The sequence below is a fragment of the Limanda limanda genome, chromosome 1 (genome assembly GCF_963576545.1).
Source record: "Limanda limanda chromosome 1, fLimLim1.1, whole genome shotgun sequence".
NCBI lineage: Eukaryota > Metazoa > Chordata > Actinopteri > Pleuronectiformes > Pleuronectidae > Limanda > Limanda limanda.
In genome coordinates this window covers 19,968,105-19,988,156 of record NC_083636.1, presented here as the reverse complement: position 1 = coordinate 19,988,156, position 20,052 = coordinate 19,968,105, and the positions used below count along the sequence as shown (strand labels likewise).

At 42.6% G+C, this 20,052-nt stretch overlaps 1 protein-coding gene across 1 annotated transcript; it reads right to left on the bottom strand.

Annotated features, from left to right (window-relative positions):
* Positions 1-12,994: 12,994 nt before the first annotated feature.
* itfg2 (integrin alpha FG-GAP repeat containing 2) lies at positions 12,995-19,752 on the bottom strand. The gene is made up of 12 exons (XM_061071963.1): positions 19,375-19,752; positions 18,546-18,641; positions 18,421-18,462; positions 18,151-18,328; positions 17,926-18,065; positions 17,567-17,715; positions 17,384-17,478; positions 17,221-17,274; positions 16,500-16,591; positions 16,252-16,369; positions 15,227-15,400; positions 12,995-13,141 (listed from the first exon to the last, which is right to left on the bottom strand). Exons 1-12 carry the CDS (start codon positions 19,468-19,470, stop codon positions 13,074-13,076), a joined length of 1,302 nt encoding a protein of 433 aa, XP_060927946.1. The 5' UTR covers positions 19,471-19,752; the 3' UTR covers positions 12,995-13,073.
* Between the last annotated feature and the right edge of the window lie 300 nt (positions 19,753-20,052).

Below are 20,052 nucleotides of genomic sequence, written 5' to 3'. Positions count from 1 at the left end.
GGGACGTAGGAGTGTTGTGAGGAGGTTATTGATCAGAGCCCTTTTCCTCTATGGTGATGCAGCTGTTACTGGATGTACGGAACATGCAGCTCCAGTGAGTCGGAGTTCCGAGGGTCAATAACAAGACAATGAAAAACCTTTAAGCTCTCGCCTGGAATGAATAACAGGGAAAATGTACAAAATAAAAGAGTTAGACTGCAGAGAACAGGACAAAGGCCATGTTCATGTAATTTCTCCAAATTGTAAATAGTGTTCAGCCAAGGCACCATGAAATATATGCATAGCAACATCCTGTTTTAAGATACCTGGAAATTACCCCTGGATAAAACCTGGTTTCCCCAACATGAGGTGTTGGAATAAAAGCCTCCACCACAGTAACAGAAAACCCAGCATCCGCTGACTACATCACAAGACAAAATGTGTCACTATCTTTTAAATTCAGTTCACATCCGATGGCACTTAACACCAATTTCCTGTGGGAAATCCCGATCTGTGCACGATCGCCTTCCTATCAAACCGCCGTCTGACGTGATGCAAACATGAGAGGCTGTAAAAATACCTCTATCTCTGTAATCATGCATCCCACCATGAAAAAATTCATAAAAGCACATTAGAACAGAAGCTATGACCAATGACCTACATGACCAATTTTCCAGTATCACCTGTTTTTCCAAAAAAGGGTTAATGTAACCATCACTACCCAGATGTCACTCCTTCTGACAATATTGGCACTTTATGCCTTTTAGATTCAAATTAACATCTTAAAAAGATTTAAAGACCAAACACACAACTGATGTGTGATTATAAAGATTCTATTCAGCCTCTCATGGACGAGCTTTCCTTCTTGACCTCAAAGTGACACTGACGCTTAAGAAGAATAACTGTTTCCTCCTCCACTGATCAAAACTCCCTCAGAACTTATCACTGAACGCCTACAATGTGTGGCATGAAAATCACAACACTTTCAGACAACTGTGTATAATGAAACCTAGTTAGATTGCAATCCTCTCTGTATCGGCACAAGATAAAAACCACTAGCAGCAGCTTTTTCCCGAGTGAGCATCAAACACCACAGAATTAAGCCTGACGCAGGCAAAAATTAGTTGTTGTTAATCGGTGGTGTCAGTCGCCTCAGCCGCTTGGAGCTGTGGATGTTACATGATGGAGCCTGTGCAGGCAGGGGGACCAGCTGTCTGTCAGTCAGGATTAGATCCACATCACCCCACCCACCTCCCACTGTGCTGCACATGGACTCTGGGCAGAGATCTCGAGAGGGGGATGAGCCAGGGTGGAGAAAACAGCTTCTGGGTTCATGTATTATTACCTCCGTCATATCTGCTGAAGCTCCACACTCACAGTACTTTCATTTACTGAGTTTTATCAGCGTTTCTTGGTTTGCAAGATAATTGGTTCTCAAACTAGGGGTAAAGACCCCCTGGGGGGGGGGGGGGGGCTTCAGATGATCTCCTGAAATTAAAAACAATTCAATATCATAGTCTAGACATAATTGCTCCAAAGGCTAAAACATGCAAGTTAAATTAAAAAGAAAACCCTGCAAATAATCATGAGCCCTCTGAATTCCTTCGTCTCCTGTGAACCCCCGAGGTGATTACCACTGATTAGTGACATCATCAGCTCCAGTAGTGTTGGAGCTATTTATTTAGTTGTAGTACTTAGTGCTGTTTAGTTTATTATTTTGTTTAGTGAGTATTTAGTTTTTGGTTATTCTCAGTCAATTTGCTTGATTTCACTATGATTAGATTTCTATTAGTATTCTAGTTTATTATTTGTTTACTTTAGGTGTTTCTTGTTTATTATTTGTGTTTTGTTTCATTTGGGCACGGTAGGGGGGCACCTGAAGTTATATAGGTAGGCTGTCGGTAAGGGACCAGCCAGCACCTGGGTGGGCAAATGGGTTTTTACCGGAGCGGGAGAGGCACAGGAATTTTCTTTGTTCTTTGTTTGCTCGCTGTGTGGTTAAATAAACCACGCTTTTTGTTGAAACTGGACATCTGTTTGGACATTAAGTTTTTCCCATCCGCGTACACCACAACCCATGGTGCAACAGTGGCCCTTTGATTAGTATAATTAGAAGTTTGATTTGATACTTTTATCTGTTTGACAATCGGCTGCTACATAAGTAAAAAACCTGCCCTTGGACTCAAAGGAAATAAGCTTCAACACTGGACTTGTTGCATTGTGCGCATTATGGACGAATGGAAAGCAGAGATTGTTTAATCACCTTTTGGACTCAGCCACGGCGCGCATGCTGCTTCTGGCCCAGATCGACAAGACGTTCAACCTTCTCAAAGAAACCGGTATGTGATATAACTGTAAAAAGCTGTAATGGAAAACGGCCAAACGAGTGGAGTTTGACACAGTATCTCACAATACATGGAGTTCAATGAGTGCATGGTTGAATCGCTACATGTCTACTTTTACGCACGGCCACGGCGCATTCATTTATTCATAAAAAGCCGGCCGCAGTGTGTGTTTGTTTGATGAAGAGGATCTGTTGGTCAATAAGCATCGTGTGTTTGCAACTTGCTCTTATGTGCGCTTGTGGACTGTCATTGGTGTAATAAAAAAGGAAAGAAAGCAATTAAAAGAAACGGAAAAATGTCTGATGTTGCTGCAACGGAGGCTGAAGAGCCGTCATCAAAAAGAGTTGTTAAAATGTCTTCTAAAGGAATGGAATACATTGTGATAAGATATCAGGAAAAAAGGAGTGCAAAATGCAAACAAGCTAAAAGATGCATGGAACATATGAGTGCGTTGATGGCATCAATACAAAACGTTGATTCAGTAAAGAATGAGCTTGCTGTGTTCATGCAATGTTACCAAGACGCAAATGAAACCCATACATCTTTTATGAGTCTAGCTTTGCCCAAAGATGAAGTTGAAAGGCAAAGCAAATACTTCTTGGAAAAAATGACAATGTTTTGTGATTTCACTGACAACGTAAAAGGCTGGCTCTTTGAGGCGGGTCATCCATATGTTGAAACAAATAAAGACGATCCTGACAATCAATGTGTTGCTGATGGAATACATCCTGAAGATAGTGCCTCCAATGTTGCAAGTATAAAATCAAGTTCGCTAAGATCACACTCCCGACTATCACGGAGTTCATCAATATCATCTGCACGCATCAAAGCTGAGGCCGATAAGGCAGCGCTTGTGGAGCGCATCGCTGCGCAAAAAAGGAAACATCAAATAGAAGCGCAACAGGAAAAACTGAGGAGAGAAAAGGAACAACTTGAGCTTGAAACGGAACTGGCAGCAACAAAGGCAAAGCTTCAAGTCTTGGAAATCCGTTCACAGTGTGGCTCAAAACATTTAAACGGCATGAACTCTTATTTTGAAAGGAACAACTCTCATGGTGCGAGTGAATTAAATCCCCATGCCAACACCTTTGTGCCTGATAAAATGAAAAAAAAAAGATCATGCTCTTGGTTTGTCTGCTCCTGAACTCCAACCATCAGTGGTTAAGCCTAAACAAATGGATGAAATGACATTAAAAGTTGAAGCTCCAGTTCATGTGATGCAAACTGTAAATGGAACTCAAATGGGACATGCTCACCATCAAACTGCTCTGACCGACAACCATCAAAATGACATTGTGAACATTATGCAAAGACAAAATGACATTGCTGCGTTGCTTGTCCAACAAAATCTGTGCTCTAACCTCCCATCTAGGAATATCCCTGTTTTTGATGGAGACCCACTCCAATACAGGTCTTTCATCAGAGCTTTTGAAAATGGAGTGGAGGAGAAAACAGACAATTGGAGTGACTGTTTGCACTTTCTTGAACAGTACACCAGGGGGCAGCCAAAAGACCTGGTGCACAGTTGTCAGCACTTGCCTTCAGAGCAGGGATACCACCGAGCCAAGAGTCTTCTTGCGGAGCACTTTGGAAATGAACACAAAATTGCAGCTGCATACATGGAAAAAATACTTACCTGGACACCTGTAAAAAGTGAGGACATTAAAGGGTTGCAATCATTCTCTTTGTTTCTACGTGGATGTTCAAACTTAACAGAGCAACTGATGAACATGAAAGAGCTGGACTTACCATCTAACATGAGGAGCATCATTGTGAAACTTCCTTACAAGTTAAGGGAAAGATGGAGAAATGTTGCTTGTGATCTGCAAGAACGAAGAGGTAACAGAGCAATGTTCGCTGATCTTGTTGGGTTTATTGAAAGACAAGTCAAAATTGCTTCAGATCCAGTTTTTGGCAACATTCAAGACCCACAGCTCACCAACTCCAAAGCTTCCACTGTTAGTCACTTCAAACAAAGGAAAAAGGGAAGCAGCTTTGCTACTAACGTCACTACAGTAAAGGATGGAGTCATAACTCAACATACAGGAAACAAGATCAAGTCCTCCACTCTCAACTGCCTGTTCTGTTCACAAGTTAATCATTCAATGGACCAATGCTCACAGTTCAAGATGACAGTACACAGGGACAAGATTAATTTCATTAAAGAAAAAGGAATCTGTTTTGGTTGCCTGAAAAAAGGCCACACTAGCAAATACTGCAGGAGTCGTTTGGATTGCAACGTGTGTCACCAAAAGCACCCAAGTGTCCTTCATATAGAGCGTCAGGATAAAGCCACACCCTCTGATCAACAGTCTGTGAGCTCTTCAAATGTTTCACCTGCAGTGTTTCAGACCTGTGGCCATATTGGGGCCGGTCAGGAAGATGCCTCCATTTTTTCTATTGTTGCAGTCAAAGTCAAGAGTCAGAGGAGCAACAAAACTGTGCAGACGTATGCTTTCTTGGATCCTGGGAGCTCAGGAACATTTTGTACGGAGAACTTGGCAAGAAAATTGAATGTGAGAGGTAAAAGGACAAGTATTCTGTTAAGAACAATGGGTCAAAAGAAGATAGTAAATGCTCATGTGTTGTCAGGTCTGGAAGTGTCTGGTCTGAATATGAATGACTTTATTGAGTTACCTGATGTTTTAACACAAAAGAACATGCCTGTCTCATCACTCAATATTCCACGACAAGAGGACGTTGATCAGTGGTCGTATCTCAAGGCTGTTCAACTTCATGACATTGAGGAAGGTGTTGATCTGCTCATTGGAACTGATGCACCAAAAGTGATGGAGCCTTGGGAGCTCATAAACAGCCAGGATGAAGGACCTTATGCTGTCAGAACCAGGGTCGGTTGGGTCATTAATGGTCCACTTCGTGGTGGGAGCAACAAGAATAAAAGTGACTGCTCTGCTGTAACATCCAACCGGATCTCTGTTGAACATCTTCAAGAAATGCTGGTTAAACAGTTTAACCATGATTTTAATGAGAGGTCATCAGATGAACAGATTGAAATGTCCAGAGAGGATGTCAAGTTTATGAATGTTATGAATAACACCACAAAGTTAATTGGAAGCCATTACTGCATTGACTTACCCTTCAGGCAGGAAAACCCTCTCATGCCAAATAATCGTCATGTTGCAGAACAGCGCCTCCAGAGCCTGAAAAGAAAGTTTGCCAAGAATGGTCAATTTAAAGGAGAGTACATCACATTTTTAAACAACATGGTGGCTCAAGGATATGCTGAAGTGGTGCCTTCTGATCAACTTAAACAGAGTGATGGAAATGTATGGTATATCCCTCATCACGGGGTTTATCATCCCAGAAAAGGCAAGCTGCGAGTTGTTTTTGACTGTGGAGCAGCATACAAAGGGACGTCACTGAACTGTCAGCTTTTACAGGGCCCTGACTTTACCAACTCTCTAGTTGGAGTCCTTGTTCGATTTAGACAAGAGCCCGTTGCAGTAATGGCCGACATCCAAGCAATGTATCACCAAGTTCATGTTTCTGAAAAGCACATCAACTTTCTCCGCTTTCTCTGGTGGCCTGGGGGAGACGTTTCACAGGCTCCAGTGGAACATCGCATGAAAGTTCATTTGTTTGGAGCTGTGTCGTCACCAAGCTGTGCAAATTATGCATTGAGGAGAACAGCAGATGACAATGCCGAACATTTCCCCCATGAAGTGGTCAATACAGTAAAGTGTAATTTTTATGTCGATGATTGCTTGAAATCAGTGGCCTCAGAGGAGGTGGCAGTGCAAGTGGTCAAGGATGTGACTGCGCTTTGTCACAAAGGAGGATTTAATCTTTCCAAATGGATCAGCAACAGCCGAACAGTGCTGCTGTCAATTGCTGAAGACTGCAGAGCAAAGGAAGTGATGGAGCTGGATTTGGATGTGGACCAGCTTCCGATGGAGCGAGCTTTGGGGCTACAGTGGTGCATTGAAACTGACAAATTCAAGTTTAGAACCTCAGTGCAAGAACAGCCACAGACAAGAAGAGGTATTTTGTCAGTGGTCAGCTCACTTTATGACCCCTTAGGTTTTTTGTCCCCACTCACCATTCCAGCCAAGCTGTTGTTACAGGAGCTTTGTAGGAGAAGCTTGGGGTGGGATGAAGCTATCCCCCATTCTCTCTCCAAGAAGTGGTTTGAGTGGTTGGAGGATCTTCAGAAGGTGGCTGAATTCAATGTGGATCGCTGTATGAAACCCAGAGACTTTGGAGACCCTGCCACTGCACAGCTTCACCACTTCTCTGACGCCAGCCAAGTTGGATATGGAACAGTGTCCTATTTGAGACTGGAAAAGGATGACAGCGTTCAGGTTTCATTTCTGTTGGGAAAGGCCAGAGTTGCTCCACTTAAGCAGACAACAATTCCTCGACTGGAACTCACAGCAGCAGTTCTTGCAGTTCGAGTTGACAAGATGCTTCAGAAGGAGTTGCAACTTAAGCTGGAAAAGTCAGTTTTCTGGACCGACAGCACAACTGTTCTTAAATACATCTGTAATGAAACCAGACGATTTCAAACTTTCGTGGCAAACAGAGTCTCCTTCATCAGAGGAGCATCAGATACTGATCAATGGAGATATGTTTGTCTAAGGACAATCCAGCAGATGATGCATCAAGAGGAATGACGGCAGATAATTTCCTGACAGGCAGGAGATGGATAAATGGGCCGAAGTTTCTCTGTGGGCCAAAGGAGGTTTGGCCTAAATTGGATGCTGATCTTCATGTTATTCCTGCAGATGACCCAGAGGTCAAAAGGGAGTTGACTGTAAATTCTGTTGTTGTGGATTCTGAAAGTGCCACAGATCGCCTGCTCTGTTACTTTTCATCCTGGACGAGACTAAAAAGGTCTGTTGCCTGGTTGCTGAAGGTCAAGAGAACTCTTGTGTTATTGGGACAGAAGAGAAAGGAGCTGTGTGCCTCTAAATATCTCAGCCAGGACAAGCTGGAGCCAAAAGAGCAGGAAGTGAAAAGGAAAATTCAGAGCTTTAAAGCCACACTCAAAGGACAAATCTTGACTTCTGAAGATCTGGAAAAAGCAGAACAGTCAGTCATTCAGTATGTACAAGAACACAAATTTAAAGCTGAAATTTCCTCATTGAAGAATGGTTGTAAAAATGTTGCAAAAGGGAGTCCTCTGTACAGACTGGATCCGGTGATGGATAATGGAATCCTCAGAGTAGGTGGTCGGCTGGATAAATCAGCATTACCAACAGAGTCCAAACATCCAGTCATTTTGTCCAAAGATTTGCATGTATCCGTACTGATTCTGCGTCATATTCATCATCAACTGGGACATGCAGGAAGAAATCACATGCTGTCCAGGCTGCGGCAGAGGTACTGGATCATCAATGCAAACTCTGCTGCAAGGAAAGTTATATCTGACTGTGTTGTTTGCAGACGCAACAGAGGGAAACTCATTGAACAGAAGATGGCGGACTTGCCTGAGGAAAGAGTGGTGCCTGATAGAGCCCCTTTCACAGATGTTGGAGTTGACTATTTCGGGCCCATTGAGGTTAAAAGAGGCAGAAGTCTTCTTAAAAGGTATGGAGTGCTTTTCACCTGTCTGACTAGCCGTGCTGTGCATTTGGAGGTGGCACATGTTGGATACAGATTCCTGTATAAATGCTGTCCGGAGGTTCATCTGTAGACGAGGCCCAATCTCCACCATCAGGTCTGATAACGGCACAAACTTTGTTGGAGCTAACCGGGAGCTGAAGGAAAGTCTGGCTGGTTTAAATCATGGCAAAATTCAGAGAGCGTTGGTCCAGGATGGCATAAAATGGAGCTTTAACACACCAGCAGCTTCCCATCATGGTGGTGTTTGGGAGCGCCTGATTCGCTCTGTGAAAAGTGTTCTGACTTCAGTTCTCAAACAGCAAATTCTCGATGATGAAGGGCTCCAAACTGTTTTTTGTGAGGCTGAGGCCATATTGAATGACAGACCCATCACTAAAGTCTCTGATGACCCGGACGACCTGGAGGCACTCACACCTAACCACATTCTGATGTTAAAGGGCAAGCCAATCATGCCACCAGGACTGTTTGATCGCAATGATTTGTACATCAGGAAAAGGTGGAAGCAAATACAATACATGGCAGAACTGTTTTGGAAGAGATGGATTGCTGAATACTTACCAATGATGCAAGAGAGACAGAAATGGACAAGACCAAGGAGAAATCTCGTTCCTGGAGACATCGTCCTCATTGCAGACGCTGCAGCCCCAAGAGGATCTTGGCTGATGGGGAGAATCTTGGATGTGAGAGCAGATGCAAAGGGCCTGGTACGCTCTGTGCGCCTTCGGACCAGGACCAGCATTCTGGAGAGGCCTGTGACGAAGCTCTGCCTGCTGTTGGAAGCAGGAATGTGACACCATGGACTTTCTCTCTCTCTCCCTCCCTCTTTTTCTCTCTCTCTCTCTTTTGTTGTTTCAGGTACATCATAAAGAAGAAAGTGAACTGAAGCTAATGCATGAACTGTCTAGTCATAGATTGGGTGGAGGGAATAGCTCCTTTGATAAATTAAAGTAATTGTGATTTAGTGCACAATTAGGGGCCGGAGTGTTGGAGCTATTTATTTAGTTGTAGTACTTAGTGCTGTTTAGTTTATTATTTTGTTTAGTGAGTATTTAGTTTTTGGTTATTCTCAGTCAATTTGCTTGATTTCACTATGATTAGATTTCTATTAGTATTCTAGTTTATTATTTGTTTACTTTAGGTGTTTCTTGTTTATTATTTGTGTTTTGTTTCATTTGGGCACGGTAGGGGGGCACCTGAAGTTATATAGGTAGGCTGTCGGTAAGGGACCAGCCAGCACCTGGGTGGGCAAATGGGTTTTTACCGGAGCGGGAGAGGCACAGGAATTTTCTTTGTTCTTTGTTTGCTCGCTGTGTGGTTAAATAAACCACGCTTTTTGTTGAAACTGGACATCTGTTTGGACATTAAGTTTTTCCCATCCGCGTACACCACAACCCATGGTGCAACAGTGGCCCTTTGATTAGTATAATTAGAAGTTTGATTTGATACTTTTATCTGTTTGACAATCGGCTGCTACAAGTAGTTTTAATGTGCATGTAGGTGAATTGTTTTGTGAACTTGCTAAGATCTGAACAATAAGGTTTTGTTTGTGTATCCCCAATAAATGTTTTTGTTGCGTTAACCAAACCAAACTCTCTCCATAGCAGCATAAGATCAGATTTGAACCAGAAATCCCTTGCACATGTTTTTTCTTGGGGACATGAACCAGTGACGTATTTGGTCATTCAATTTGGAAGAGCTCGCCGGAGAAAATGAAACAAAGTCTGGAGGAGTAAATCTCTCAATGTGTGAGCGGACACAGGCCAGAAAGGTTGAGACCCGCGGAGTAAATCTTTAACCAAGCACTTCTGTGTTATTGAAGCTTTTCATATGAGAGAATCTTAGTAACAAGAAGGAAAAAGCACATTATTACCATCTCAAATGTGATAGAGTAGAAGTATAAAGTGGAATAAAACATTGAATTCCTCTCTCAGGTATTCTGGTCGTCTCTCCCCCGTTCCTGCAGCGTTCATCACATCTGATGAGCTTTAACACAAAAAAACAAAAAACTGATTCATGTTCTTTTCGAAGCCCACACGCCACAATCCTGATGTATTCATGCAAACACAAGAGTCCCTGCCATTTGTGATTCATCAGCATTGTACTCAAGGTGTAAACTCTGTGAGCGAGTGAATCACTGTCCTTCTTACCTCGGTTTAATGTGGATTTTATGCAATCACGATGATATTTCTCCGAAATCATTTGCAGTGAGAAGAAAGGTTTTTCTCTAACTATGAGCCCTCCCTCGCTGCTTAGGACAGAAAAGGACTCTTATTGAGATGATTGAAGATCATGCTGCTGTACGGTGGAAGAACAGACGGTACAGATTGTGCTATTTTGATTATAACAAAAGGATTGAGAGAGTCTGCACCGTTCAACATTGTCTGACATTTCAGATGAAAGAATTAATCTAAAAATAAAAGAAATGGCCTGACAGAAATATCATATTTTTTGGACTATCCCTCCTACAACCCTCTAGTCCTCAGAAAATAGTTTCTGAGAGCTGTGATGAAGCTTGATAGCAGATGATTGTGATGTAACAAGCTAACGTGACACCGGGGGGGGCGGGTCATTGGGTCTGGCTGCAGAGCGGGACCTGCTTTTCTTCCATGACAAGAGAAGATGGGATTGTGCATGTTTACAGTTCTGACTGCTACTGACTGACTATACTGTGACCTGACAGTGGAGGTTGTGAGGCGTGGGAGGATGCTGTGTGTGTGTGTGTGTGTGTGTGTGTGTGTGTGTGTGTGTGGCTGGGCTGTCAGTTCATGTTCATGCCAACAAGAGGAGATGTTCTAATTTTGAGAGGCTACATTTCTTTCTGGAGAATCCAGCTTTCAAGCAGTGGAAGAGAAGTTTCCATTTTGTTATAATTCCTTCCATATTCTTTAACACCTTAACTTAATGTCTATATACTGTATGTGACACCGAGCTGCAGGACTCATTGATAGCAGAGGAGCGATCCGCCTCCAGGGAGCGTGGTTACATGCTGTCAGGTTGCATCGACGGGCTCCTGCTGACGGGTTTATTACTCACTAGCAAGTCTCGTGGCTCCATCGTTTTTTATAGATATTCAATCCAGGGAATAGACGTCTCAACCTTTTCAACATGTGGCCTCTGCAAAAAAAGCTTTATCTCACAGTAAATGTCAGGAATTGATCTCTGACTATGCATGATTACTATATTTTCCCCATTCTATTATTGACCTTATCTACAATTAAAACCAGTATAATTTTAATTCTGACATTACACTGATTGACATGACTGAGAAAAGAGAACAGAACAATTGAAAGAAGGAACTCAGTGAGTTTTGCTGTTGACACAGAGATGAGTGTTTATCCAAAAAGCCTCTAATCAAAGCAGCTACGTCCGATGTGCAGTTTCAAAAAGCAATAACACGGTTATTATTGAAATCTAGACTTTGACATTAACACTATAATTCTCTGAAATGATTCCAGAACTCAAGACCGAAGAATAGGAGGCACAGTGACGGAGCTTGAAACACTAAATAACATTGAACTCTCTCTGGAGGTTATATCCTTTGTGGGACTTCTTCCAGTTTTGCTGCTTAAAAAAGGTCAACGTGGGTTCCAGTTATATTTAATACAAGAAATTATGTGGCCGAGAATAGTTACAGACAAATCCATGCACGCATTAAAAGGTCGGTTGGATCACGACAGGGTCGGAGCCCCTTTGTGGTTGCGTCCCCGGGTCAAACGTATTTCATATTATGGGAAAATATCGGAGCAGAAGTCACAGTCATACTGGAGACTAGGCAGGACTCTTCATACTCGACATGCTGACGTCTGCTCTGGGAAACAACAGCTGAATGTTTGTTCATCGTCCTAAATCCACATGCAGAAGAACGTTCAGCTCATATAAGGACAAACTGCAGCCGATCAGAGGATGTGCTGATTGTGTGAAATAACAGAAATCATTGTGTTTATATAATATCCACTGAGGTTGAGTCCATCATGACTCATCCAATGTAAACGACTGCTTGACATCAACACTCTCAATTACCGTGATATAATCATAATGAATCGTAATATAACCTGTAGAACATCTGCGCCCTTTCCGAGAAGTGAGGTGAAACCGGCTGAATGTGATTTACTGTAATTGAAAATTTAAAAAGCCTTATTAAAATGATATCTATCAAAAACAGATGAGATGGAGATTAACAGGAGTGGATTTATAGAGAGAGATCATTTCTGGTTAATTTTGTTCAGTGTAGAGCTCCAGGTTTTTCTCCCCTGTCTGTCTCTTGGTTTGCTTGTTTGATTTTCAGCAGGATTACACAGAAACTACAGAACAGATTTCCATAAAAACTTGGCAGAAGGATGGCACACGAGCCGAGTAAGAACCGGTTACATTTTGGCATGGATCTGGACAAAGGGACCAATCGAGGGGAATTAATTAATCGCGGATATTGACGAAAGAAAATTAGGCGTATTTAGAGGACTGAGCAAGAACGAGCGGGGGTCCTGTAAGCAAAGCCTTCCCTCGACATGTCTCTAAAGGGCAGGAACAGAGACGTCTGAAGGACACCTGAGCCTGCATTTATTCTTAGGAACACAAACACCGTCGCTCTTACAGACACAAACACCCCCAGTAACTCATTTATATTGCATAGAAGAAGAGAGGCTGTCTACATAGGTGGTTATAGGATCCTCCCACCGGGAGCAGTGGGTGATTCCCCCCGTTCCTCCACTCATCAAACCCTGCAGGCTCTGACAAACAACTCTGCAATGTTGCATTATGTAATATCTTCGGTGCTTTATATCTCTGAGATGATACGAGAGCGAGTGCAGGGCTGAAAATGAAAAAAGGCCCAGATGGGAGAGCTCTTTTTAATCAGCTTGTCCGTGCTGACTGACAGCGGAACAATGCCTCTGCTGATGCTCCTCGATTCAAGATGTCACACATTCACAGCTGAATTAAAACAGTTTATCATTTCGCCTGCATGTTTTTCCTCTTCCTCTCCAAACCTTGTTAAATACGACCCGGGTGGACAGAATACCCAATGACACAGGCATATATCCGTGATCAGAAACCTGAACCTGGAACAGGAATGACAGACACAGCAGCACTGGAGACAGAGGGTTTTATTCAGAGAGTATTTACAGTGAGGGAGGAGGACAGACAGTGTGCCGATGTGCCACTGTGCTACGTCTTTGAGTCCTTATAGAGAATATCGGCCACCAGTGCTCTCACCGCCGCCGGGTCCTCAGTGTCTGTGGAGGGAAAACACAAAGGTGGTAATGACCTTTGACACAAGACACGCAGTGAGCAGAAGAACATCATGAGGACTCTGCTGACAGTTCAAACTCAACCAGCACAATGTATTTGTTACATTTAAGCCACACTAGAATCTGTAGCGCTAACTACCTACACCTACTTCGCCAACTTCCAATAAATCATATACCCACCTATGTACCTACCTCTACCTCCACATATATCTATAACTACCCAGGAACACCTCCCGTCCTACCTACCTACCTACCTACTGACCTCTTCCTAGCTATCCATCTTCCTATATCTACCTCCCTGCCCTCCTGCCTTACGTACATGCTAATTAACCAGCTCTAAAGCTGCTGCAGAAGCAGACGTGTCTTTTGTTTGGCAGTTTATTTCCCTCTCTAATTTCTGCTCTTTCTCTAATGGCTTGAGATTTTTCACGGTTTTCCACATTTGCCTCACTTGTCACAACCGTAATGAGATAATTTCCTCCCCAGCAAATTGAATCTAATTTGACTGAAAACCTGCTGCAGCTGCTTCACAGTCAACAAAAAAAAACCATTTCTTACCTTGCACTGCTCAACACTATTGTTACCTGCTGCGTGTTACTTTTACTCCTCGACGCAGACTAGTGATTGAACTCCTCAATCAAATATTAAAGGTAACGGTCAAGGAGAAGGGAATCGTCCATATTACGGAAGCTTCCCACGTTGCTATGAAAACCTGAGAGACTCTTCGTAATCATTGTTTGACTGAAGGCTGATTATTAACGAACAATAACTCACCTTTCACAGTGAGGCAGCAAAACACCTAGATTACAGTTTCCCATTCTGTTTTCATGACAATATATATACAAAAAATTAAATCTTAAACTATTCAGATGGGAATTTGGTTTCTTGAAGCAGAGATTTAAAATGTATGTTCACAATGCCAAATATTGTCTCCCCCCCACACTCCACGTTTTTATTATTTGTCCTTGGCTGTCTCCTCTCCGCTCCGCTCTCTTTCCTTGTCCCTAGGCTGCTACATCACACATTTTCCACGGTGGGTTAGATAACACGCCTGTGAAATCATAGTCCAAAGAAACACAACAGGCCCAGAATTTGAATAATTAACCGAGGGAGCAGGAAGCTACGCTAACCCCACTACCACACAGCAAAAAAATATATAAATCTGCTGAAACCTGCATTTTCATCCTCATTCGTAACGCCCCAGCAACCCTGCTAATCATGTGATTGTGTGTCATCATCTTTTTTCCTCCTCTTCCCTAAGTAGCTTTCCTCTCGTGCTTTTTGGACATGAAGTGCTCGACTGTCTGCTCATCCATGCAGACCGGAAAAAAGGCACAACGACAAATTAGCAATTTAATCAGCCCTTCTTGCTCCTGTGAAATATTTGTGACATGCATGAAGACTCAAAACGCACAAGGACAGACGTGAGATTAATGTTCTACTACAAAAGAGCATCAACAGAGGAAAATAAGAGGAAGTAAAAGAAAAACCTTTGTGTGCAATCGCAATCATTAACCCAAAGTATTTGTCTTGGTTAAACATTGTGTTTGTCAGGAGGTTCGTGTTTGGACTGCAGAGACAATGCTTTGATGAAGAGGACAAAAGATGAAAAGCAGAGAAGAACCAGAGGCTTCTGTGTTCTGTGCGCCTGTGGATTTAAAGATCCTCTAAAAATACTTCTGTCTCCTCAGCTCAGTTCAGCGACTTGCTATGGATTTATATAGAATTGAATGCAGAGTGCAACGCTTTGAAGTAGAGGCTCCCTTGATCTATTTCCTCCCCGGCCTCTTCCTGTATACGTACATTATGATTTCCTTCAGTTGCATGCAATCAATTCCTGTTTGTTTTCTACTATTCTTGCAGTTGTGAACAGACCTGCGTCTTACGTTTTGCTCCAGAGTTCAAACTATGTATGAGAGAGGACATATGAAAATGCAACGTCACTGAGGTTCTACCCTGTCGACACCAGAAGCCCCAAAATATTGGCTGTGTCCCTAGAAGCCATAATTAACTATATAGCCAATGGGATTGGATGGGATCGGCTAATTAATGACTGAGTTGCGTACTCACCGACTCCCAGCGCCTTCATGTGCTGTTTAAACTCCGGTTTCTCCTCGAGCACCCGCAGCAGGTTAGTGGACTCCATACGCTCCAGCTCCACCTTCCAGTAGATGTAGATCTTGTTGTTGAAGCTCACGTACACGAGGCAGGGGCTGTTTTTACCTTCCTTACACGTGTACTGACCTGCAACCAACACACAAAGAAACATAAACACGGAATTTATGTATACTACACACAGCCTTTACTCAAGCAGCAATGTGATCAGCGTCTGTGAATCACAATGAACACATCAGCAGCCCTTCGCTGCCTGGTTACTAATATATGTTTCTGTGCTGGAGTCAGCTCCCACACAAACAGAAACTGATCTAATGTGTGGACCGTTTTCATCCACATACTGTTCACACACACACACACATATCTCAGTGGATTCAGCCAGATCAAACATGGTCTGGTCTCTTTAATCCATTTACTGCTGTGCATGTCCCATTAGCTCTCTGAGATAAACTGTGACACTGCAGAACGATTTGAGAGGAGAGAGGAGAGGTGGAGAGAGGAGGGGTAGTGTAAGAGAGGGTGGATCTGTAACTCCATGTTGCCACCTACTGGCGACATGAGATTCTTGACATTCTGGACAAACCCTTCACCACAGAAGAGTCACGAGTTTCTGAACATTAAACAAAATGATTTGACGAAAATAACGATGATATAAATTCAAATCTTTTGTGGTGTCTGAAGGAGACGTATCAGGGTCCTTCCTTTTTCCTTCGGTTTTGATTCTCTTCCTCTCTTTATACTCATCCCCCTCTTTTCTCTCAGTCCCTCTTTCCTTCTTCTCTTTATCTCTTCTATCCAGGTTCACTTGTGTGTTGGGAGGAAGGACATATTTTGTAACTGAACCTTAACTTACATGATGAGGGAACATGCCTTTAAATGTATATTATCATTGTTAAAATAGGTTGGGATCCCTTATTCGAAACTACAGGCATGCACTTACAAAAATTTGATCTGATAAAAAAAGATCATCTGTGTCTCACCAGCACAGAAGGCATTGACATTCTCATCGAACTGGAACCGGACGACTGAGCGATTGTGGTCGATGATGTAGGTCTGACCGTCCCAGGCACACGCCACCACCTCCTCTCTGCCGTCACCCTGGAGCCAAACAAACATGTGCACATGTTGGTCTTCAATTAAGTGGAACATTTTTTACTGATCTCTATTATTAAAATAAACATTATGTTGAATCTTTACATAAAAAAAAAAAAAAAAAAACTAAACTCACAGTGACGTCGAGCTTCTGCAGAGCGAAGAGCTGATGATCCACCTGCACCGACCACAGCAGCTGCTCCGAGCTGTCCATCAGCTTCAGGGTTCCTTTGACAGGTGAAGGCAACGAGAGACGGACAGACAAGAATAAAGATCAGTTGTCCAGGATTTATGACACCTTCAGACTGTGGTAAATAATCCCTGACATTATATTACTGTCAACACATTTGAAATACAGCCACCAATATCCTCCTTTAAAATTATGTAAACTCCAGTTTGGTAAAACCATTTATTTTCTGTATGTTGGCCCTTGGGGGAGTCAGCAGAGGAAAGATTGTATAAATGCTGCTGGCAGCGATGAGGATAATCCCCCCCCCCCCCCTCCCCGATCCACTCTTCTTGAAATATTGATGGACTCTCCAGCTGCTGACAGTTATCTGCGTCTGCAGGAGGATCCTCCACATCAGCAAACACCCACAGACCAAAGCTGTGGGTTTAATGCTCTACCTGTCGTACTTAGAGAACTCCCAGTTCATGTATAACATGCTAATCTGACTTTTATCGCGTTGCACAAATAACTGAGTTTTATGAGTGATCGTATAAAAAGTGCTTTCACATCTTGGGTTTTTACCAGAGGAGTAAACATGATGTATGGACCCTATGACATGATGTATGGTCTTTTCCTGTGTTATATATAATGTTTGAACTCTCTTTCATTACCTCCAGTCATGACTCACCATCTAAAGTACAGAGAGCGAAGAGTCCACATTTAGAAGATTCCTCTTTAGAACCTGATGAAGAAACAAGGATTGTGGATCAAAATGTGTTCATTCAAATCTTTCAGATCTCATTTATGGCCATCTTCCATATGATACAACTCGTGGATTGACTGTTTGCTACCTTTGCTTATGCTGCCTATGAGATGAGTGGAAACGTTCTTGTTGTGAATCCGCCCGGTGGTCAGATGTAGAACTATGTCTCTGGAAGGCCCTTCACTGAGAGCAGAGAAATCAAAGCATGTAGAGAAAATAACCAATCACTTTACATAACTTTAGTATTATGAAGGGGGGGGGGGGGGTCTACCTCCCAGGGGTGGAAGAAGCATCATCTCCAGAGCTGGAGGAGTCTTGTTGTGTCCAGGAGCAAAGCAGGATGGCGTAGCCGCAGCCGGGCTGAGACACCATGAGCTCTGGTAAACCCTCCGGACCTGGATTCACAGACAGACTGTCCACCTGCAAGAGCAAAGGAAATCATCTTTTAAAAATGTCTTCATGTTAAATTATATTTTGGGCCTCTTAGGCAAAGATGAACAAGGTCAGGAGCTTGATTAGAAACCAAAGAATCTGGAGCATGAGAGGAAACCATGAATAACACTAGTGGTGATAAATATCTCCTTCTGCGTGAATAAAACTCTATTAGTGTGAAACTTGATGACAGCGTACCTGACCCTCCAGAAGCCATTTCTTCAGCAGAACCAGCTGACTCGTTCCCAGGTCCGAACCCTCGGATGGCTCCTCCCAGCGGAAAGCTCGCACCACCCGGTCTGTGTAGCCCACCACCAGCTCATTGCGTCCGTCCCCATCTGCAAACACACACACACATACACTCTGCAGTCGAAATCTTTTTAAAACAAACACGATGAACAGGTTGAGGTCGTCGACATTTACCGATATCCCTGATGAGGATGACTTTGGTGTTGGCAGGAATGTGCTGGGTGAAGAAGGGCCGCTGGTCGTCGGAGCACAGCGAATCGTGCTGGCTGGAGGAATCCGATTTGTTGGCAGCGGCGGCGGTCAGGTCGAAGAGGTGGAACCAGCCCTCGGCGCCCACAGCCACCACCAGGTTCTGACAGACACGCAGAAACACACAGGACATTGAGAACGTCCCTGTCTGAATAATCCTGACACGGTGCTGCCGCTCATTCATAATTTCCTTACTTTCCCTTTGTTGCACACGTCTCCAACCGCGACACACGTCAGCTGCAAAAAAACAAATCACAGATGTGAGATAAAATCAAATTCACTCTCAAGAGTTTTGAGGACAGTGATCTTAAAGTACTGACCATCCCCACACAGGAGCGTGTGACCCAGGGCTTGGGGTCATCGTTCTTATACACAAGCAGCTTCCCACTGGTGTCTCCCACAACCAGCTCGTTCAGCTGCAGCAAAAAGAGACAACAACTTGTTTATTCTGCTTTAATACACAAGGAAGTTATATTATGAACACTGCTGTTAAGAGCACCACAGAAAAATGACTTGAAACGTGCTGCTTATCCTGCTTTTGATCTTCATAACGCGTCGGACATACTTTACTTTTTAATTTATCATCTTAATAAATGATAACATGTGGAAGAGAAGCTGTAAACTAGTGTTTGCACATCCTCAGGAGACAACAACAATATCAGGATGGAAGGGTAAACTATGTTTTATGCTTTCAATTCATCCTCATGATTATTCATAGATTCACCTCTTTTAACTAACTTCTGTTTATTCTGGATTTAGCCTCAGTGTGTTTGTTTTTTGGGGTCTTTTTTTAATATATATATATATGTATATAAGTTAAGGTCCTTTTTTTTGACGAATACATTTAGAATATGACATAATTTGATCTATTCTGTTTGTCTCAACATTTCTGCATCATTAAAATAACTGACGAATTTTTTAATTGACATTTAAATTAAAGTTTTCTTTATATGCAAAAGTCTTCCAGTGGAACTTGAAAATACAGTGCACTTTTAAATATGTACTTTATCATCTGCACGTGTATTTTAACAGTTGTTGGACTCGATATTCAAACATTCAGAGGAAACTTTAAATTTAAATCCACTTTAAATGAGGCTGAAGCTGTGGAAGAATAATGATAAACAATCTAAAGTGTCGTATTCTCTTTACCGAGTCGTTGTCCGCGTCCCCCAGACAGATGGCGTGAGGGAACAACGTCCCGGTGAAATCCAGACTGACCCTCTGCACGTAGTTCAAAGATCTCATCGCTAACAGAAGTTTATTAATAACAACCACAGAGACATTAAGCTAACTTCTCATGTTAGCACAGAGAGCTAGCTCGGTGCTAACAGCTAGCGTAGCTACTGTTTGCTCCCGGGAAGGATTAAATAAACGTTAGCATGACGTTAGCCTCACGATACAATAAACCTGTATAAGTACATGTATATAGTAAAAGTAAGTATAAGCACGTATTTATAGAGAAACAGGTGTATAAGTAATGACTCTATACACACACTCTCCCCCTGATGGTAAACAAAACCACGGGACCTGAAGTCTACGGAAGCCCAGCAAAGACAAAATAAGATCAGTTTCGCGAAACTTACCACTGCTCCCTCCTCTAATATTATTAATACACGTGTATTATAACATATATTTTATTGCATAGAGGATTGGATATTTAAATAAATATTTATTATTCTCTTTGAATGTCACGATAGGAAAGAACAGTACTGGGACTGTTTTAGACGCTAAAGGCAAAGTGGTTGTAAGAAATAATGTCAAGAATATTTTTATTTATCAATTAACTTTCCACAATTGTTCTTTGGGTTAATTCTGTCCCAGTGTCTC